The sequence below is a fragment of the Pectinophora gossypiella genome, chromosome 8 (assembly GCF_024362695.1).
Source record: "Pectinophora gossypiella chromosome 8, ilPecGoss1.1, whole genome shotgun sequence".
Classification (NCBI taxonomy): domain Eukaryota; kingdom Metazoa; phylum Arthropoda; class Insecta; order Lepidoptera; family Gelechiidae; genus Pectinophora; species Pectinophora gossypiella.
The window spans coordinates 6,834,870-6,859,033 of record NC_065411.1 but is presented as its reverse complement, the minus strand read 5'-3'; the positions used below and the strand labels follow the sequence as shown (position 1 = coordinate 6,859,033).

Sequence of the window (24,164 nt, the reverse complement as noted above, 5' to 3'; positions counted from 1 at the left end):
AAACTAGTGTGAATGCTTAAACATTGACATATACCAAAATTTTTGGAATTTTAATTCTCCTGGATCGCTAGTAAACATCTTTTGTCCTGGAACTTTTGAAAATTCGCAGAAAACCACATCTTTCATTACAAAATGTGACGACGGTATTACATTTCCGAGTATTTCCAAAAGTTGAGAAACAAAAATTGTTTCGTATCATGAACATTATAGACAACGATACGGTGCACAATTTATCACGTTAGTCTAACAAAAAGCTCGATGAAGTGTGGGTACTACTAAATTCATCTTGCGATTGAAGTGCATCTGACTGCCCCAGTTGAGTAAATAGTAGTGAGTTTATGTTGAGTATTTAGTATACAGGGTGTTAGTGACATCGTAACGAATACTCAGAGGGATGATTCAGACCATGATTCTGAGTTAATATCAAGTGGAATTTTCCGTCGCAAAATTCATGTTATTTTTTTAGTTTTTTTAAATTATTTTCAATTCTATACTTTTACGATGGAAAATTCCACTTGATATTAACTCAGAATAATCAGCTCAATCATCCCTCTCAGTATTCGTTACGATGACACTTACACCCCATACAAGTACATACAGTAGCCATACAAGTAGGTATGGGTGTTAGTGACACTGTAACGAATACTGAAGGGGGATGATTCAGACCATGATTCTGAGTCGATATCAAGTGGAATTTCCTGTCGGAGAAGTCATGAAAATTTTAGAGCTTATTTAAATTATTTTCCGTTCCATACTTTTGCGACGGAAATTCCACTTGATATCAACTCAGAATTATGGCCTGAATCATCTCTCAAAGTTTTCGTTACAATGTCACTAACACCCTGTATTAATGTTATATACCACATAAGTTGGCAAAATTAACGACCAGCGAAAATAGGTATGTATATAGGTATATTGGTATTGCCCAAAAGAATTATACATAAACAGCCTATATACGTCCCACTGCTAAGCATAGGCCTCCCCGCAATCAACCGGAGGGGGTATGGAGCATACTCCACCACGCTACTCCAATGCGGGAAGGTGGAGATGTTTTTACGGCTAATAACCGGGACCAACGGCTTAATGTGCCCTCTGAAGCACGGAATCATCTTACTTTTACGGACAATCAGGTGATTCAAGCCTGAAAAGTCCTTACCAAACAAATTATAGTCTCACAAAGTGATTTCGACAATGTCCCCATTGGGAATCGAACCCGGACCTCCCGATCGTGAGCCTAACGCTCTAACCACTAGACCACGGAGGCTGTTAAAACAACTTAAAATAGAAGTGTTGTGTCAAGATCGTAGTAAGTGTAATTCTGTGGTCTCTGTCTACTCTTCCTTTTGGGGTAAAGGCGTCGTCTCGAGTATATATAAGAAGTTAGAATAACTAAATCTATTACCTGAAGGCCTTTCAACGTTAGGAACTGATCTTTTAATCCCAGGGTCTTCTGACTTCGGCGGTGGTGTCGCATCAACATCAGGTAGGGGTTGAAGAGCGGGATCAGCGATTGGTGGAATTGCATTTGGTTCCGACCACTTCTCACCAACTTCACCTAAGTAATATTTGCAATTCATTATTCTGGCAAAAAGAGTCGACGACAGTTTGTGCAAACTAAAAATAAATCTTAATCTTATGAATTATCCGCAGCCAATACCACCCGTTAGTTATCTACCTCAAAATGTATTTAAATTACCTACGAGTTTATAAGAAAGAAAGAAACGTTTATGTTAAAGAATGCCATAAAAAATAGAAATAAACTAAAATAGATGCATTAACTTATACAGACGAATATGAGTAAATAAAACAAGAATTCAATAAAATAAGAAGGCCATTTACACCCTGCGACTTTTTGCAGTCATACAGTCACAATCCAGTCACGATGCAGCGTGGATGAAGTCACAAACCTTTATACGTAAATACGCGATGCTGGCGCTATACAGCATCGCCATGGTATCGTTGTTTTTAGAAGCACATTTGTCTTTCATAAGTTATTACACACGTTCCGTTCCCACTTATCATACGTCATTCTGTAAAGTGAATTTACATAAATACTTTACCTGATTCATCGAACGAGTCGTCGTCGTCATTTCTGTCACTGTTTCCATCCATTTCATCTTTCTCAGCAGCACTCTCATATTTCTCCGAAAGCACTCCCAGTGGTACTGTAACAAAATATTATATAACTGTTAAAGGAAGTTCATTGAATATCAACAAATAATCATTGGATAAATGCAAACTGAAGACAATAGAGATGAAAAAAAATATTGTGGCTGCGACTTTTGTTTGCAGTAGTTAAGGAAGTCTTGGGAAATAAACCAATTTTATTTTTATTTATTGTTGAAAACATTTTACATAATGATACAATTGAATCGCATTGCTAAACCTTGCAGGTTTGTCTCAATGCAATATTCCGCTATTGTTACAGTTTGTATTTCGGAAGTATACTACTAATTAATTACACTATTGAATAAATAAAGTATATAAGTGAAATGCATAAATGGACGAAAGTACCGGTAGGATAGGTAATTCGCCACAAGTGAGGCGCATCATACTTACGTATGAGCGGGCGATTCCGAGAAACTGAAACAGTCAGCCGAAAATGGAAAAGTACTTTCTGATTAATACCAAATATCATTATTCACTGAGCACGTTTATTGAGTCTTAATCCTTTCGTTTATACAAACGGCGCCTGTGTTCTTTAAACATTTATTAATGGGTGCCATATAACAAAGGAGCATTTTCAATTTGAAACTAAATGAAATTATGCTATAAAATACAAGGCTGTCTGGCATGAAATAGTGGTTTCAATGTCTGAAACAATCTCGGATTCATGACCATTAAAACCGTGCAATAAAACTTTTATGAAAAGCTCCTTTGCAATTTCTTAACTACGTGCGAAATGAACCCCTCAAGACGTTTATACGAGCATTACAATGAGAGCATAAAATATCGCGTATAAGATTTTACGTGAAGAAGTTTTAGACATATCGTATTCTTCTATCGTGTAGGTTGTGAGGTGAATTGCCAAACACACCAACCCTGGTGTCAGGGTTATTATTAAGTCTCCTGTCAAGGCGCATGTAACGACTACGTACTAACATTAGTAAGCAGTAAACGGGACCCACGGCTTAACGTGGCTTCCGAAGTCCGATATTAAGATACATTTAGAGATATAAACAAAAAGTAGTCAGCCACAAAGAGTTTAATGTATACTTAAAATAAATTTAAGTTTGACAAATACCAATGATGACCATACTATTTTAGCTAATGAGGATATAAATTTTCATCAGATTTCAAAAATACATGATGGACACAGACTTGAAATACTTAAAATTAATTTCACGTGATTAAGGCAGTGGGCTCACTCAGTTTTGTATAAAGTTTGACACATTAAATTGAACTTTCAGAGGTAGTTTTAAAGTCGAATGAGATGGCATGGGCATGGTGTCGACTATCAGACTACATGACAAGAAAAGTCTTGTGAAAAAAGATCTTCATACTGCAATACTACCAGAGCCAACCGAACACCTAGATAAGCTTGGCGACGCGTCGCGTAAATAGGAGGACCCAAGTAAAAAGAAGCAATCCTGATATTGTTGAAGTAGGCCTATTCCTAGGAGCTTGGTGGCGCAGTTTGCGATTGTTGAAGTTAAGCAACTTTCGCAAAGGCCGGTCTTAGGATGGGTGACCACACAAAAAAAAGTTTTCATCTCGAGCTCCTCCGTGCTTTAGAAGGCACGTTAAGCCGTTGGTCCCGCCTGCATTAGCAGTCGTTAATAACCACCAATCCGCACTGGGCCCGCTTGGTGGTTTAAGGCCCGATCTCCCTATCCATCCATAGGGAAGGCCCGTACCCCAGCAGTGGGGACGTTAATGGGCTGGTGATGAAGAGGCCTATTTATACCAGGAATATAATTATATCTTCTTCGTACTTCCCTTGTAAGTTAAGTAAAGCAACCGCATCATTTGAAATTACTGTTGGTCAGTTTACAACCAAGTGGAGTAGAATCCCTGAACACACATTTTCGGTCTGGCAACACAAAGCAATAAAAAACACGAAACAAATTAACACCTTAGAGCAACAAAGAAGGGAGCTGTTAAATACAACGTTTTGTATTGTACCAAGTTACAGACAAACGCAATACCTAAACGATTACAGTTTGGCAACTTCAAGACGATCGTAAAATTAACTTTTTTGGTTGCACGACTTTCTAGTGTTTACACTGGACATCTCGGCTCCAAACTTGAAGACCCGGATTTGATCGCCGTCTGCTTAATATTTTGTTTCCTAATGAATCTGATCTAAGTGTTCTTCTGCCAACCCTCAGTGTTACTTACAATCCTGCTCGAAAACTATAACGAAATGAGAAAATATAAATTAGTGATAATTTAATCAGTTTACGCCAAACTGAAGTGGGATTGGGCCGCACACGTTTTTCAGATGCATCCGGAGCGATGGGCACGAGTCGTTACCCACTGGACAACTCAAGGCGGGCATAGAAGTTGAGGCAGACCGCGTAAAAGCTGAAGCGACGACCTGAATGCTTATAGAAGAGACTGTCCGGAGATCGTGCAAAGTCCAGAGGAGTGGAAAAATCAAGGGGAGGCCTTTTCCCAGCAGTGGGATCGAATAGGCTAGATAAGATAATCAGTTATTACAACGAAGCTGTTGCACTGGAATTATTTACTTACTGTACAGAGAACCAGTTTGTTCGCGGGAACTTTTACAACTTACACGAGAACGGTGGGAGGAACAACTTTTAATGTTACTACTTATGAATCTAATGAACCGAAGCATCTCAGATGAAATACAGCGGAACTGATGTTGGTATAAGTTTATGCAGACGATAATTCTCATTAAAATCTGAAAGAATTTATGATAAAGTAAAATTTAACACGCCAATAACGCTAAAATGCAAAATACTTACCTAATCTCAACATTAAGTTGAGAGACACTTTTAATATACCTACTTAACTCCTATTATAACTAAAAGCCGCTTATCTAAACAGAACTGACAAAAATGACTTAACAAAAAAAAAATGGGACAAAAAATACCAGTAGTTCTGTCAACAGAACTATGCAGCAGAACTGGTGAGATTAAACGGATTCATATGCTTAACTATATGTAGGACAAACAAAACTCTGTACTCCTAAGTATCTAATATTAAAATCACACCCGAAAGAGCAGAGGTGTAAAAAAAAAGTTTTACATCGACTTCTCGCCAGCTATGTTCCTTCTTCTTCTTCCAGTGCCTGTCCATTACTGGACGTTGGCCGTTAGCTTTGAGAACTCTTCTCTGTCAGAAGCAAGACGAAACAGTTCTACGGTTGTAACGCCGGTCCATTCGCGGATGTTCCGCAGCCAAGACTTCTTCCTCCTCCCTCGACGTCTTCTCCCTTCAATTATTTTGCCCATCGTAATTAATTGAAGCAGCTGGTATCTTTCATTCCTAAGAATATGCCCCAAATACGCTACTTTCCGTTTTTTGACAGTTTGCACGGCTATGTTTAAAGCTATGTTTAAATCCCATGAAATAGGTAGTGAAATGAAAAATGAGTAGGTACTTTGTTGTTTTATTAGTATTTAAATAAGTATAAAAATCTTACATTATTTGCTTTGTTTTAATTGCCTTTCTGAATCTCCTGCATACTGTCAGTTGTCTTACTTATACAGTAATCGTTTTTGCATGGTAAATGTGTGAAACATTTGTATTGTACTTACTCCGAGCATCAGAATTATTATAATTATTTGCAGATAAAATTTTCTTTTCATAGTTGACTAGTATCGGTGAATCCATGAATACTTAGTGTCACAGGCTTGATTCCTGGCTGGAACTCTAAACCACTGAATTCAACTTTATCAGATTGAATTCATGTTTGGATCATAGGTATTTGATATCACGTGGTTTGCAGGATATGTGACCGGTTAATGACAACATTTCTTTTTTCTGACGTCACTTATTGTAGATCTGCCGCAGCTGGCATTAACTACTTGGCCGAACAAATGGGGAGCGCTGAAGGCTCTCACCCGATACAACGTTTAAGACAATAGGCCTGAGGGTGCCCAGTTGGGCCGTCTGAGAGGAAGAATTTTTGAAAGGATTAATCGACCCTAGTGGGTGGTTAATCACAACAGCCAATTTCATGGGACATACACCTATCTATCGGGTGCTGGACTGGTGGGTGTAGGTACAAACTGGACTTAACAAAAAGAAAGGAAAGCATGAAACAGTAGGCTGGGAAGTTTACTGGCCACTTCTTTTCTTCAGCGATACAGCTTCCGATGTGGTAGTAGTTTTACAGCCGGTTACATAATACGTAATCGAATTTTTGACGTTCAAAAAGCGCTATGTAACCGATATGTAACGTGACGTTCAAAAACGCTAACTATGTAACCCAATTGTGAAGAATAAATATTTTTGATTTTTTTTTACACCTCTGAACACCCTTTCAGGAATACAGGCGGGATATTATGTTAGTTTACCGGTCATTGTCTTCTGCGCGGTCGGTCGTTCACTACAAAATATTATTTAACAAATAATAAAACGTATTTAATATACTGACCACAAGCATAGATGACTTTCAGATAGGTCCTGGAGTCAGAAAGGCAGGGGGAGCCGAAAGTCTTGCTGTTGGCTGTGATGGTGCACCGTCTCTTGCCATGGCATATCTGCATCACCGTCTCAGCCACGTGGGGCGCCATGCAAGCTGACAAATAAACTAAAATTAAGATATTTCTTAATGCTGTAATTAACAACGACCTCCGTAGTCTAGTGGTTAAGCGTTGGACTCTTGATCCGTAGGTCCGGGTTCGAATCCCGGTGGACATATCACAAAAATCTAGTTTGGTTACAACATTACAGGCTGATCACCTGATTGACCGAAAGTAAGATATTCCGTGCTAGAGAAGGCACGTTCAACCGTTGGTCTTGGTTACCACTTAAAGATGTAGGCAATAGTTACATGAGTCATGTCAGGGGCCTTTGGCGGCTCAATAATACTCCACACGATAGAAGAAGGAGAATAAGAAGGACATTACCTTGGGCAGTGGGTTTCCGAGTCCCTAGAGGACAATACCGACATTGAAAGGGAACGGAGAGCGTTGGCCGTGCGGGGCAACATGTTGGCCCGCAGGTTTGCAAGGTGTTCGGACAAAGTTAAAATAGCATTATTCAAGGCTTACTGTCAGTCGTTCTACACTTGCAGCCTGTGGGTCAACTATACACAGAAAGCTCTCAGCTCTCTGAGAGTATTATATAATAATATGTTCAGGATGCTGCTTCGGCTGCCGCGATTCTGCAGTGCATCAGGGATGTTCGTAGATGCCCATGTAGATGGCTTTGCTGCTATTATGAGAAAAAGAGTAGCATCCTTGATGTACAGGGTGCGTGGCAGCGGCAACAGCCTCCTAAAAATTGTAGCGGCCTGCGCCCAGGGTTAATTTTTTTGAGCACTGGACAAAGGCTTATATATTGCCAAAACCCAGCTCTTATTTATAAGTATATTGTTAAGATAACATTAGCTATTAAGTTGCCTTTCATACTAACCCCTATGGATGTGTTAATGTCTGAAATAAATATATTTGAATTTGAATTTGAATTATTTTATAGAACTGTACCTGCTAACCCCATTATCTTTGTATAATCAGGTGATCAGTCTACAATGTCGTAAGCAAACTAGGGATCGAAAAGTGATTTTTGTGATCTGTCTCCACTAGGATTCGAACCCGGGACCTTCCAGATCGTGAGCACAACCACTGGACCACGGAGGCCGTTGTCTGTCATATACCAACAATGGAATGGTCACAAATCATGCATTATTGCATAATAACGTCCGATTGTAAATTACAATGACAATTTGGCGATTGTTACACTGCAATAAAATGAAATGAAGCTACAAACTGTTTCTGTTGAAACTGCTTCCACACTCCGTCACTGTAATTTACAAAATTGTTATTGTAATATTTATGCAATAAAGCCATTTTCCAAAAGGCGAGAAGTAAAAGGAATAAATATTTTAATATCATCCAGCGCGGTAACGCTGCTAGTGTCATGGGCACTTTTGGTCCAGGTTTGACACGGAGTGGGTTCTAGGTTAAGTGATTTTAAGTTGGATTATTTGACTTTTTTTAATATCTGTAATGATTTATAAGTACATTTAATTTTGAACTTTTATGGCATTTATTTTATTTTTGTATTGTAAAAGTTTTTCGTTTAGGTATATTTATTCTTCTTCTTCTATCGTGTGGGTTATAAGATGGAGTACCAACCTCATCAACCCTGGTGTCAGGGTTACTATGGCTCAAGTAACGACTACTCACTTACATCAGTAAGTAGTAACCGGGACCAACGGCTTGATGTGCCTTCCGAAGCACGGATCATCTTACTTTCAGATAATCAGGTGATCAGTCTGCAATGTCGTTACCAAACTAGGGACCACATAGTAATTTTTGTGATATGTCCCAATCGGGAATCGAACCCGGGACCTCCGGATCGTGAGCCCAACGCTCAACCATTGGACCACGGAGGTCGTTATTTTTGGGATTTATTAATTCAAGAATTCAATCAATCTACTTATATATGTATACGTATTTATTTATTATTGTTTAAGAATAAGAAGAAAATAAATTTATTGCCAGTAACAATTTACATTTGCTATATTACATTTTAATCATATAGCACACGTAATAACCTTAGTAAATACTTCATTATTTTATAAAAAACATTTTGCGGCCATGACTTGAGTTCAATAAGAAAATATTAAAAAAGAAAATGTGTAGATATTATACGGCCAAAAAGCGGCTGAATTTTGGCACGCCATTACTTTATTAAGGCCCATATTATATGTCGCGCTGCCAAATATCTCACAAATAGCATGTCGATACGTCGATTTCATACAAAAATGGGTTAAATTGGCAACTTAGTCTCAATTTATTGCACATGAATTCCACTCAGCGCTCGAGAGCTTGTAACTAAAATCTAACATTGTGTATCTGGGGTTCTAAAACCACCACATTTAAGCAATTCATCTAAAAAGTAAGATTGCTTTTTAACTTCCAGATCTGCTTTATTAAATGATATCATTTTTCATGAAATATAAAATATACTTATAAAAAAATCTATGCCGGACTGGGAACGAGTAAAAATCAGAAAACGTTCATCTGCTTGTCATCCCGGGCCTGTCGTTAAATCCGACAGAAGTATGTGTCATTTCTACATGATGCACTAGCATTATGGACCAGGCTGATCTCATCATATCCATCTTAGGACTTCATAACAACAGTGGCTGCAACTTGTCTTTGATTACTTGTGGCTCTGCCCACACCATTAGGAATTACGGCCGTGAGTTTATCTATGAATATTTATGAAAAATATCGCCAATAGGCACATCACACCTTCACTTAATTTTGTAGGTATAATTTTGTTTCATGTCATACCATAGGTATGCAAAGTTCTAATCTATTCTTTTCAAGTAAATACCATATTAAACTAACAAAGTAATTATAAAAAAATCTGTTTATAAACCATATCCTCGCGAAAGAACTTCAATCATTTTCAGTAAATATACTTATTAACTATTCAAATAATCTTGAAAAGTAACACATTTTTATGATCAAATAAAGTCATAGAATCGTTTTCAAGACGTATTAAATATGAGATACAAGAATACCAGGTCGTATTATAATATTATTTGCGACATAGTCTGCCTCAAGATAGAAACCACTGCCCGTATTTCTCCCTAAAAATTATCATGGAGAATGTAACAAGAGAGTAGATCTCAAATTAGTGATGAGCCCGCCTTAAAGTCGTAAGACCAAAAGTTATTTTAAAATCCGAAACCCATTCTGGAAATCTCAGCCGCAAGAGGTTATTCTATAATTCCTAGAAAACACAAAAGTTTTCAAAAGCAATCTAGCTCACGCAACGTGAACATAAATCGAATCCAAATGATTTCTAACAAAAGTTCCCAGTTCTGTTATACGGTACAATGTGTGTCTTTCTAGCGATTCATCCGTTTCCAAAGTTGGCGTAGGAAAACTTGAATGGATTTGAATAAATGAATTTTCTCAAAGTTCCCCGTAAATATTTACCAACAGCGTGGGTCTTGTGAGAATTGTTATCAGCGCAAATATGGTTGCTCATAACTTATTTGGTGAAATAACATTTAATTTAGCTTAATAGATTGTTCTTGATTGAACAAGGCAACAAAATAACATAGGAAAATAAAACAAACCTCGATATGTCGTCTTATTAATACTAAGTATTTTGGCAAATGGTCAAAGCTCTTTACGGGGCAATTTCAGTTAAATTAATGATACATGCATACATGTGTGAGTTTATACTCACGCCTATTTCCCATTGGGGTAAGCGGAGACTATAGAATTCCATTTGATTCGACCCCGACACACTTCTCTTGCTTCCTCCACATTCAGCAATCGTATTTTCGGATAATCAGGTGATCAGCCTGTAATATCATTACCAAACCAAACTAGCAAACTAGGGATGATATTTGATTTTTGTGATATTATGTCCCCACCGGGATTCGACCCCCGGGACCTCCGGATCGTGAGCTCAATGTTCAACCACTGGACCACGGAGGCCGTGAAGATTTAAACCTAGGAGCTGTTATTTTCCAATTGGGTTAATCAGAAGTAATCCATTGCAGACTTAAATGATTGTTTTTAAGACCATAGTACTTGTTCAAGTTTAATACATATTTGTATACACTTAAATATATATCTATGTTTTATTGTTTTTACTCGTAATGTAAATGTTGTGTATTTGTAATTGAGGGACAAATACAAAAATTACCTTAAGATTAGTATTTTATATCATTAGGATATGGCTATTGTTAGTACAAAAATACTGTTTGTTCATCATGCGATGCTGATAGATAGATAGATCGTTTATTTTCATGAACACAGTTACAATGGTCTTAATAAGTAATACAATACAAATACACTTTGAGGATAAATGAAAAAAAAATGCAAAAAAAAGCAATATGTATGTAAGTAGTAATATAAAGTAATATGTATGTCCTTAGTGTATTTAGCCTGCTTGCAGGCGTGTAAATATTAATTTACAATAAAAAGTTACAAAGAACAGCCGTGTCTCTGACTACCTCAATAGGGCGTATACTGGTCTTCGTAGTAGTAGCTTGTACATTTATTTTTACCTTTTTATAAATATTCATCCTCCCTTCAAAGATTAAGATGCAAACAGCGATCCTGTCGTCCAACGAAGGCACATGAATCAATATATCATCCAATTTCCCTAAGCTAAATATCCATCCATTACAACCTTATCCGTTGTTATGAGGGTCCTTATTACATAACCTAATTTATATTTTGTTATTTTAAAACACTGTTTTGTAATTAATTAATACTAATTTCATATATAACAACCCCGGCTCTAAACAACTGAATTAAATTTCGAGTTTGACTTTATGTTTGCTCCCCTAGCATTCTCCCGTTTTTCACAGAGTCCGCTTACCTAACTAAAATTTGACGGGTACGGATTTTTAAGAAGCGACTGCCTGTCTGCCCTTCCAACCCGCGAAGGGAAAACGATCCCAATACATACTTCCGAAAATACATTTCTCGGGAATGTGGTTTTCCTCACGTTTTCCTTCACCGCTAAGCACGTGATATTTTTACATGAATTTTCAAAATATATTCGACAATAAATAATTGGTTTAAACCTGTGCTGAATTCGAACATGCGACCTCAAGGTAAGAGGCAAGCGTTCTAACAATTTGGGCTACCACGGCACATGTGAATTTATGTTTGCATTATAGATGATTGATATCACGTGGTTTTTATTATTTCCTCGGTTTTCCTTGGTTTTTATTTTTTCGTGGTTTTTTTTTATTTTTTCTTTTTTTTTGTGTCCTCTAACATGATGTACTAATGTTATGGGCGATAGGCTGATCCCTTATCACCATAAGGTTCATCATATCCATCTTTGGACTCCGTATCAACAGTGGCTGCAAGTTGTCTTTGATTACTTGTGGCTCTGCCCACCCCATTAGGGATTACGGGCGTGAGTTTATGTATGTATGTATGTTTTATTATTTGTGCCCTCTATTGCATGGGGCTTAAACATAACTGGCGAGGACGTTACAATTAGAAGTTACAAATTGCTTTTAACATCACTCACTTCTGGCTCTATATTACGAAAATCATCGTCAATCGCACCGCTGTAAATGTGGTATATTTATCACGCGACGCCCTTGCGGTTAGAGGAAGTACCAGTTCGATTCCCGAGTGGACTATTTGCTTTGTATACAAATATAAACCCTTTGTTCCGCGCGCCATGTTTTGTGTACGCTTTCTGATTTATTGTAACTCTCGACGCTGAGGTTGTTGTAATTATTTGATTTAATTTACTTCCTAATTTTAACATAACATACAACCACATGTCATGCTCATAATTACATCACAAATGCAGTAGTCAGAGGTACAACCATCGCAAGATGAATTAAGAACCCACAGCTCACCGAGCTTTCTGTTAGATCAACTTGATAGGTGGTGAGCCGTATCGACGTCTATAATGGTCGAGCTAGTTATGTTAGTGAACTGTGTTCTTAATTTTAATGTTTACAAACTATAAACACGAGAGCGAAGCCTCGGCAGGAGCAAGTCAAATGAACAGACAAGCAAAAAATAGGTCTTTACAAAAATTATAAAGTGAAATGTCAAAATCTCAAATCAGTGTTAAAACATGCGTTATATTAATATCGTTTTTTTAGAAATTATATACATAGATTACGGGGTTTTGTTGGCACGCTACTAGAGACTGGCTCATAAATGAATGGCGATGATGCTACCTTTTTGCTATAGCTTTAAGAGGCTAGAAAAGTAATAAGAAGTTAATTTACGAATTGAAAAAAGAAAACAAAACATTTGAAATAAATGACAATATCCAAAATATATATTTTATAAACTAGACAAAAAGACATTCCAAAACTTTTTCATGTTACCTATTTAATCAGAAGGTGTAGTAAAACTTTTTTACATAAATCCATTTTATTAAACATAACTTCAAATTATCTTTCAAAATACAGACAAAAACTTCTCTAAACTTAGCTAAAAAGGATGAAGTTAAGATTAAACTTACAAATATAAAAACCTTTTCTATTGCTGGTAAAATGTAAACTAATATTTTTACAAGATTACGGCAAAGAAAATGGAGGGTTATGTGTTTGACCGCTATGTATGTATACGTCTGTATGTATGTATACATATTATGAAGTCTGTTCCCGCATAACTTATAAATATTTGATAAATGAGGTGTAACTAAGCATACTAGCTGTTGGTTACGAGTATGCATAATATAATTATTATTATATGTTATGGTTATGGTTAGGCAGTGATGTGCAGGGAAAAAGCGCAAAAGTTATATAAAATGAGCTTTATTACTTAGCCTTTATGTAGATAGGGCCAGAGTACAATTACGAAACAATATTACAGAAAAAAAAACAGCAAGACATTTTTTACAACTTTGGGAACCTTCGCGGAAACGGCACGTCACTTCTATAGACTACTTGACGTCACACGAAATCGAATGTGTCGCTCTCTAGAGGAAATGCGTGTAGTACTTACTCTCATCAGGCACTCCTTGCGTCTGTGGGCACGTGACCGATTCGTACGCAGTCCTTCCGTACTGAGCGTCGAACACTGCCACTCTTCTAAACGGGTTGCAACTCAGTTGGATAACGTCATCTTCGCACGCCGTCCGACTGCGGAATTCATCTATAACAAAGTATTATAATGTAGATATACTCATAGGTAGATAGAACTCAAGCGGTAAAGGAAAACATAAGGAAAACCAGATTCCCGAACAATGCGTTTTGGAGTTCGGGGGTAAGTGACTAACCTAACATAACCTGTGGGGCTAACATGCGCCACTAGATAAAATTTTGTCGCGGTCATTTTATCAATTCTGTCGGTATAATTATGTCATTTTGTTGATTGGTGCTAATATGTGAACCCAAATCAGTCATGTCGTTCTGTCAAAATATGAACAAAATCACGTGGCAGACATGTTAGGGATAAAAATAAACTTATCGAATCTGACAAAATTTATTGAATCGATCGATAATTTTATCACGTTACACATAGGTAGATACAATTCATGCCAATAACACCCATCGGAATAGCCAGAACCTTGGCCCTTTCCTATGGGATTGGTAGATATGAATTAGGCAAGCACTTACACTCAAACCTATATACAGGTAATGACATCGTAACGTAAACTTCGATGGATGATTCAGACCATGATTCTGAGTTGATATCAAGTGAAATTTTCCGTCGTAAAATTCGTATTCGTTACAATGTCACTAACACCCTGTATAATTTATTACCGTCTCCAGTAATATGAACCGATTTTTATAAAGGTTTAGTACGATCTGAACCGGCGCGAGTGTATGAAACGATTATTGAATGTGAAGAAAGCAAGATAAGTATGCCAGGATCAAAGCAAATGGAAATCCGTAGTCTGCTTACACCGGTGGGAAATAGGCGTGAGTTTTTGTAAATGTGTATGTTAAAAACATATTATTTTGTTAAAATTTACTTCCATTATGAAATAGATAATTTAATTTAATTAAGTTCTGTGCAATGTATATTGATTTGATAATTGTTTATCAATGAGTTGATTAATAATTAAAATATGTGGTTTGCAATTATAAGAGTGATTATCGTACTTAATGCACAAAATGTTCAAGTACCTAACGTTTAATAAGTGACGGCTATCAACAGCAACGCATCACATTATCGTGGAAAAGTGTGATGACTCCATCCAGTTGATTGAAGAGAAAAAGGAAGTCTGTACGGTCACGAGTACTAACATGTATACACTTTGAAACTATGTCACAATAACTTTTTTGACGAATTAAACCGTAAATCTCATTATATGTCAAACATGATAGTGCGACCGGGTTCTAAAGTGGGTACATGATATTGCTCATGACTGTACCTAACAGTGGTATGTCCAAGCCGCATTGTATACCCCACCTCCAAAACACCCGGATCAATATTCTTTTATGTAACACCATAATTACTTTTCAATTAAAAGAAACTTAGTATCAGCTTAGTAACAGCTATTAAAAGCCACTCCTGTACGGAAAAAAACTGCCTAGTACGTCGGAACCCTTTCCTCCATTACGGTGTAACCTGATACCGGTACCGGCAATACGTTAAAAGCACAATGTCCGAACATCAATTAGTACGTAGTACGTACAGTGCTCGACTTCATACCCTGGAAAGGAAGTATGTCGGTTACATGAACCCGGTTGTGGACGAGCGGCTGAAACGCTGCGTTTTTTTTTATTATCTGTTGGTTCATAAGTCATCACTAATTTAAGTGCCACGCTCTTGTCGGTGTAACATTCTCTATGCTACTTTTTAGGAAAAAATAAGGCAGTCGTTTCCCCCTTGCCTTGCCCGCAGTACTCTGTCTGCCGCGAGTAGGATGGCGCCCACAGTAGTATATTTCAAAGCCATACTAAGACTCCTGTCCTCCGCCTCTCAATTGCACTGACAGTTACTGTTGCCCTCTATCAGGTTACAGGTTGCAGGTTGCATTGCCGTACCGATAGTTCCCATTTCTGTCTCTGCAACCGTTGAGGTCTTCACCCGTATTTCTGGGCAAGACTTCTTCGTTATACCCCATAGGTCTGGGTCCCTATACGAACTCAGCCACCATTTCACTCTGGCCTACTGAAGCAAGAGGTAGATACTGAAGTTTTTGATAAGTACATAACAAAATAACCAGTAGACAGAATTGGAGTTTGTGATGAATAAGATACGTAACACCTTATGAAAATGATAACACACTGATGAATTTGAAGAGTATACAAAAATCATTTACCTACAACCACCATACAAGTACGTAAACGTTAGAAATATTTTTGTTTTATTTTTTCTAATGTAATTGAGATATATTATTATATCAAGTATGTTGCTTTATATTACACCATTTGTAGGGTTCCGATCTTCAAAGTGAAAAACGGTAACCTTAAATGATCACTTTTTGTTCGTGCGTCTGTCCAACTGATACTTTTTCTCGGGAACGACTAGAGCTATCAAATTGAAATTATTAGCTAATACTTATATCACCGGTTATTTGAAGCTCTAAAAAATGAAGCTTCTTAATTCCATTCGAGGCTTATTCCGTAAAATATTCCACAGACGTACACTTAAAACCATTGGGGTACTTCTCATAGACCTCTGGATTCACGAAATTCGGGGTCTTACTGCACTAATAAAAAAAAGTCCGACAGTCGTTAATTTATTGTTCTATGGCATTTTTATTTTTCTAATAAAAAATGTTTACTGCTCTATTAGGGATTACGGGCGTGACTTAACAGATGGATAGCCTGTGTCCGGCAGAGGGACATATCTGGTTTATACGTGTAAAAAATTCTGTCACTTATAGTTTTTATAAATTGATTCATTTTCAGAAATAGTCAACCGTAGTCCAGTGGTACACCGGCTTGCATCTCAATCGAAAAGCGCCAATTCAAACCTCGGTACCGGATTTGCACCAAAGAGTTATATATTAAGTGTAATTTTCACTAACATAGTTGGTTCAGCCATTATATACGGCGATACCGCTCACCACCTGTCATGTTGGTGTAACAGAAAGCTCGACGAGTCGTGGGTTAAGTACCCACGTTCTTGCAATAGATGTACCTCCGAATACCCCGATACGAATAAAGTCTGTATATTATGTAAGTACATGTTATGTAATCTTAAACCAACTTTCAGGTAATCGTTCTTAAACACAAGAACGATATGCGTGTATATTGAAAAATCAGTTAACATTATTCCGCGGTTTTATAGACGCAGCGTTTCAACCGCCCGTTAACACTCGCTAATGAGTCCAGGCCACACCTCCAGCCGCTCCTGCGCTTCCCGCCACACCCTCGGGCGAGCCAGGAATTTATTAACATCCACATAAATCACTTCGATACACTTGCAACGACCCCTCATAAAAAAACCCAACTCACGCGATTAGTGAATCTGAACCCCGCGCTTTTCATTTCATACAAAATTACCGGGTATTTTATGGTGCGCACTCCCTAAATGATAAGTTATAAATTGTAAGTGGACGCGTCATGTTATATTTTATTACTTTTATGGCTGTCCAAAGTTATAGGCCATTTTGATGCGACTATGAAAACTAAACTATTATTTTGTGTGCACCTATCCTTATTAGGTATTATTTGGTGTGAGTTACTTGACTCGTTCAATTAAAAGTTATTGTATAAGTACTTAGTATTTTTACTATGCTGATATTACGAGCTGTTATTTTAAGCTACAATAAATAAAATTCAATTTTTTCTTTTCGCATCGTTCCTGATTATACAAAAATGAAAAACTTACAATGTACTTACGCTAAAAGATTACTTATTGACGAGGGACTAACTTAACTACATTTTACTACTTACTGCAAATGAATGATGGACGTTTAGGTTATTATTAATATATTGTACTTTATTTATTGCACATTATATCACAAACATGAAATGGACGTTTACAAGGGAGGACTTATCTCTTCCAGCCAACCTAGAGGTAGTATAAGAATAGCTGGGGATGAATAAAAAGAGGTGCAATATACAAACTATTAATATTCAATATTCTTTATTTGCATACTATGATGGTGTACAAGTTTGTAAGTTACATATGAGTTTCACATTATAGACCCTTTCGGGCACAACAAAATAGAAGTTTATAAGAGAGAAAGAAGCTTTTCAAATTGTAACATCAGTATCATTAAGGTATTCACTAGTGCTGCAGTAACATTTATTAATTAGAAGTTCTTTTATTTTTTTAATAAAGATTTTGTCACTTTTTTCTTATATTATGTTAGGCAGTTTATTATAAATTTTGATGGACATCGAGTATTAACTGATACTATATTACATATTGTTTGTTTCTCGATAGTTCTATGAACGCGAAATATCCTAAATTATTTTTACAAATGTCTGGTTAGAACTTATGTATGCCACCGACTACGTAAGTCTAACTGGATATTTGCAAAAAAAAAAACAAAACGTAGATTGTAGAATATTTTTGCGTTAACGGTAATAAGGTTGACCACCGGTGCTCCAAGATCTAAGCTTCTAAAATATAAGGTAGATATGTATATAAGGTATTGCAAGATACGTAAGTATATCTGCGGTGTCGAAATATCGGGAGTCTCATATCCCCATTTAAACGCGGTAAGAACCCATAAATGTGCTTTAATTAGTATATCTGCGCATCTAAAAGATACCAGACGATTCCGACGACCGGATTACTCTAGCCATAAAGCACGCCAACCAGCTCGACAATTTTTGACCTACATTGTGCCTATGTTCGCTTTCTATTTTCACTATCACATGTACGTAAACCTAACATTACAAATTATCTCCGTTCCAAAAACAATCTCTGGTGCAGCTTAGTTCTTTTGTTTTTACTGAAAAAGTCTTTAAAATTACTTCGCCGGGGCACAGCCAAGCGTTTGGAAAGTCGCATTTCGCAGACGTTGGTATGTTTGCAGATAAATTAGAATGTTTGCGGTGGCGCAATTTATGGGGCTTCGTGAAAAATTTCACATGTTTCCGAACATTGTGATAGGGAAATTAATTTACGGTTCTTTTTAGGGTTCCGAACCGCAATAGGAACAACGGAAGCATTTTGTTATTCGTCCTTTTTCTCGGGAACTCGTGGAGGTATCAAGTTGGAATTAACATCTAATACTTATATTTGGGGTCCCTTGAAGCTGTAAAAAATCAAGCTTCTAAATCGACGCAATCTCAAGATACGGCCATTTTAATCTTTATTTTAACCAAAATCTATGAGGTACTCCTCGTAGACCGAACATATTTGGAGTTGGAAAATTAATCGCTTATGTCGATTTAAAGACACAACAGTTTTTTAACGTCAAAAAATTTGTTTGCTAATAAAATCTTATTTGCAGTTGGTACACCAATCGCGACCTATGTCGACGTATGGAGAAAATAGTTTTCCAACGACAAAGTTAGAGACTCCCTTACTTAGACGGCAGTTGTACGGAACCCTCTCGGTGCGTGAGTCGGACTGGCACTTGATTTTATTTTTTTACAATTTATCTATGGACGCAATCGGTAGGTATTTAACAGGCGTTTTTTTTTTCATTCAAATTACGGTTTTTTTTCCGGATTTATTAGTGTTATAACGTTAGGTTATTTTTTGTTATTGAGTAATTATTATAATTCGCATCGGGTGATTATGAATCATTTCCAGAATTAAACCGAAACAACAACTATTTATAGAAAAGTTTTTACTTAACATAATATAAACAGCCTATATACGTCCCACTGCTGGGCACAGGCCTCCCCTCAATCAACCGGAGGGGGTATGGAGCATACTCCACCACGCTGCTCCAATGCGCGTTGGTAAATGTGTTGGCTAATAGCCGGGACCAACGGCTTAACGTGTCCTCCGAAGCACGAAATTTCCGGTGATTCAAGCCTGAAAAGTCCATACCAAACAAAGGACAGTCTCACAAAGTGATTTCAACAATGTCCCCATCGAAAATCGAACCCGGACCTCCGGATCGTGAGCTGTTACTTGCCTTTTACTTAAGTAAAATTTTTCAAAAACAAAAAAGTTCCAAATACGAGTAGGTACATTCAAAAATTCCGAACTTCAAAGAGAACATCGAATCCTGAATGCGTGCATTGGTAATCGAGAAAGTAGTTTAGAAAGGACACACTGTCTATACAACTCTGTCGTAAGAGTTATCTTAAATTAGCATTGTGACCTACGAATAAATAAGACATAATAATATCTGTAATGAAAGTGACTTTTTTTTCATGAAAAATAATTATGTCATAGTGCATCATGAATAAAGTCGTTCTGTCCGTGCAGCGGCTACCTCTATAATACCTACTGCTGAGCCAGTTAACAGTTTGTCGGACTTCAGTTTTAAACTCCAGAAATACATAATTTGTAAAAAATTCAGCTGTCTAGCAATCGCGGTTCTTGTAATACAGCCTGGTGACAAACGGACGGAACGAAAGGCGATTGGGGCAACCACCGTTCTACACGCCCTATCTATGGAGTATTGAAGGCGATTACTCCACCGACAAGAGCGCAGTTCTTAAATAAAGAGAGAGACAGAGACAAACGGACGAACGGAGAGCGAGGTCTTAGTAATAGGATCCGGTTTTATACCATTGGGGTACGGAACCCTAAAAAATAAAGAAATAATAGGAAGTGAATCAACCGAGTTATGACGTGACGCTAAAATAAGAAATTCTACGAGACGGGTTCAGGCAGATGTGAAATTTACGTTCACGCTACGTCATCTTAAAAATCTGTGTTGAAGGCATGCTACGTTACGGCACATGTCTATTTTATGGCTTTATGTGTCAAGACAAATATTTTATGGTTAACTTTATAATGGCGGTTACCAGCCTATCGGCAATGCTTTCCTGTTTGACGTGAAATCCATTTTTATTCGACATCTACGTAAACTCATGTACAGGCATCCGCAACAGAGTGGGCAGAGCCAAAAATAATTCGAAGACAACTTGCAGCTCTTTTTGATACCAAGTTCAAGTCTTAAGTGAGGAAGTAGTTGGTACATGAGCCATGTTAGGGGCTTTTGGCGACTAATAACCCTGATCCTAGGGTTTATGAGGGTGGTAATCCACCTCACAATCCACATGATCGAAGAAGGCCAAGTCCTACGATAATGATGAAAGTATGGTGGTACTTTCCCTATTGCCTGTAAACAATTGGGGAAAAAACATACTTTTTATGTTTTTAAATTTACGATGTCTGAGCGTAGGCCGAACTCAATTATTCAAGTCTAAAACATGAAAAAACCTAAAGAGAAACCTTCTTTTTTGAAGTCAACGGTTGATAATTAATATTTATGTCGTGAAAAAAACGATCGATAAAACTATTCTAAGAAATCATTCTCGAAAGACTGATTCCACGAATCAAACGCCCAAATATCTCCCCTCCTTATTCTTTCTAAGTAAAACAAAGCGTCAGCCAATAATTTATCGATAATGGCCACGACGACTTAGGCTCCATTCTCATAAAAGTAGAATATCAGCGCAGTTATTCAATCTAATGTTTTCGTTGGTGTGTTCGGTGATATCAGAAATGTTAGGGCGGGAATTATTTTCGTGTTCCTCGCTTTTGACATATGTTTCGAATATTGCTTTCGGGCTTCGGTTGTGCTTTTCTGGAATATTGGAATAGGTATTTATGAGGTGGAGAGACAATAACGCGAGTTGGAAATGTTAACAGTAAAAGCGTGTACGTTTGTTTATTACAATGAGAGTTTGTTTTTTACGGTTTGGATTTATGTGTAGCTGTAAAAATAATTTAGATGTTTGAATGATAAGATGTTTAACAAATTTGCGGAATGTGAAATACACAGTAAGCACATGTCTGTATTTATTTATTATTTACCACAGAGATACCATTATTCATATATTATTCTGTTCAACTTAGGATTTCGTATTAAAGGTCGCAGTAAGATTTCTTTTGATTCTCTATATAACGCTCTGCTTACGACATTAGTTACGGGTGCAAATCATTGTTACACGTGAGATAATAAATTATGAGCCGAGTTAGCCTAGTAGGAAAATGCTGGACTCTCATTTTGAGGTTATTAGATAGTATTTATTGCACACAAGGAACGGACTAGTATCTGAGATACAGGGTCGGCCTAGTTCAGATACTAGTGAACACTAGACTATGTTTATAATGCCTTACTTATATTAAGAAATTATGTATGAACCCTGTATTAAGTATTTAAATAAAAGTTTATCATTATTATAGTATAGTTATTATAGAGGTCGCAGGTTCAAATCCAGCACGGACCTAAACAAATGATGAGGTGGTCAACCAAGTTAGACAAGACACAATCCATCTGTCGAAAACTACACATTTTGAAGGATTCCAATCGAGTTTAGAAGTTAAGCATCTAGTATCTTTAAGTTTTCATTAACAGCTGAAACTTAGAGGGCATTAACCCTTATCCATTAAACGGTAACGTGGAGCATACGAGTTTGATAAGGGGTTTGGGACCCTCCTACCGAATATTAAGGGGCGTTGCCCTATTCTGCCGTGGAACAAAAAAGTATTTCAGCAGTATTTTAGTTTTATTACGGTCGTATAAAGCGAATAAGGTGTCACATCCTGTCTAACTTTATGGACTAATACAGACTGGTAATCTACGGCTAAACTGAGACCGCAGGTTGGTTTCAGACGGATTTGTGGCTCTAACGGAGATTCTCCGCCCCGCACCAATTCGTACTGGTCTTCTTCTTCTTCTATCGTGTGGGTTGTGAGGTGAATTACCAACCTCATCAACCCTGGTGTCAGGGTTACTTGTGAGCCGCCAAAGGCCCCTGACATGACTCATGTAACGACTACGTACTTACATCAGTAAGTAGTAACCGCGACCAACGGCTTAACGTGCCTTCCGAAGCACGGATCGTCTTACTTTCGGACAATCAGGTGATCAGCCTGTAATGTCCTAACCAAACTAGGGACCAAAAAGTAATTTTTGTGATATGTCCCCACCGGGATTAGAACCCAGGACCAGATCGTGAGCCCAACGCTCAACCACTGGACCACGGAGGCCGCTTCGTACTGGTGCTGAGCTGGATTTACCTCACCCCTGGCCGGGTCTCACTTTAGTTTTATATGACCAGTGCGCATATATATATTTTTTTTTACTTTGAATAGCAAAGAGTCGCTGATAATTGTTTTGTTATTAGTTTAAGTTTTTTGTATGTGTTAAAAGGGTCTGGCTGAAAATGGGCGTCGTAATGCATCCCATGTGGGTCGATATGACATCAGCCAAGCTAGTACCCCTTTTACTTATTGTCGCTGATGTCGCGAACTGACGTATCTGCAATTTACGCCGAAACTGATTTGCACATTTTACAATTGTCACTCACTCACTCACTCACTCACACTCACCACTCTAGCAAAAAAAAATACAAATACGTCAATTAGCAAAGACAGCCACGATACACAGCCTCAAATTTTAATATTAAGATATTAATGTAACGTTTTAAACCTACATAAAGATTTTATCTGTCTATCTTATCAGATCGCCATAGAAATCTGACGTGGCTGACGATATTTGATTTTATATAAGCGATGAGAAGTTACTCATAACCCATTTTTGGGCTTGATAAAAGTAGCTTCAAGTTATCTTACGTTGACGTATAGCATAGACCCTTTTAGGAATCACGGAGTGGGTTTAAGTTTAGACGTATATTATAAAATATGATTGAATTTAATGCATTTCTCTTTTTTAATGAAACCAATGATTTTGAATGCGATTTGTGGTAACTAACTGATTCGATATAATTTTGCTTCCATAATCTCTGACCACAAAATAATCGTGTCTACTTAAAATATAACTCATATATGAAGTAGCACTTTAACATTATTTTAAATATACATAAAATAGAGGTTGAATGAGTTGTGATAGACTAGTTGGAAGCATCCATTTAACAGCGTAAAGTTTTTTTATGAAATTTTAATAACATGCATACATACATAAACTCACGCCTATTCCCCACCGGGATAAGCAGAGACTATAGAATTCCATTTGCTTCGATCCTTACACACTTCTCTTGCTTCCTCCACATTCATAAATCGCTTCATACGTGCACGCCGGTTCAGAATAGATCGTATTACACCTTTTATAAGGACATCTCCAATATTTTTTTTTACATTGACCATATTTAAATAACAACATACATAAACAGCCTATATACGTTGGGACGTTGGGACGCCCAGCAGTGGGCTGCTGGGCACAGGCGCCCTCAATCAACCGGAAAATGTAAGAAGCATACCATGCTGCTCCATTGCGGGTATTAACCTACCTAATTATTCAAGTGAAGATGACTGCATGAGTCAGGGCAAGGAGAAAGTAAAAATTAAAAATTGTGTGTAAAAGAGATTGAAATACTTGAATTGATAGAGACATGAAATAGAACTACCCGCATATTGTCAAGTGACACCTAAAATTGAGTTGTTCCGGAGATAAGGTTTACCGGAAGTATCGGAAAGCAGTGAGGGAAGAACTTTATTTAAAAAAAAGAGGTGTAAACAACAGTCTCTCTTTTTTTAAATTAATTTACTCAT

At 37.3% G+C, this 24,164-nt stretch overlaps 1 protein-coding gene across 1 annotated transcript in view; it reads right to left on the bottom strand.

The window, feature by feature from the left end:
• Positions 1-24,164, bottom strand: part of LOC126368915 (protein eva-1-like) — a 69,839-nt gene that overhangs the window by 4,039 nt on the left and 41,636 nt on the right. Inside the window, exons 4-7 of the mRNA XM_050013155.1 lie at positions 13,608-13,757; positions 6,569-6,712; positions 2,061-2,165; positions 1,403-1,555 (exon numbers count right to left, since the gene is read on the bottom strand). Of these exons, the coding sequence (XP_049869112.1) occupies positions 1,403-1,555; positions 2,061-2,165; positions 6,569-6,712; positions 13,608-13,757 (552 nt within the window). The remainder of the gene's footprint in view (positions 1-1,402; positions 1,556-2,060; positions 2,166-6,568; positions 6,713-13,607; positions 13,758-24,164) is intronic.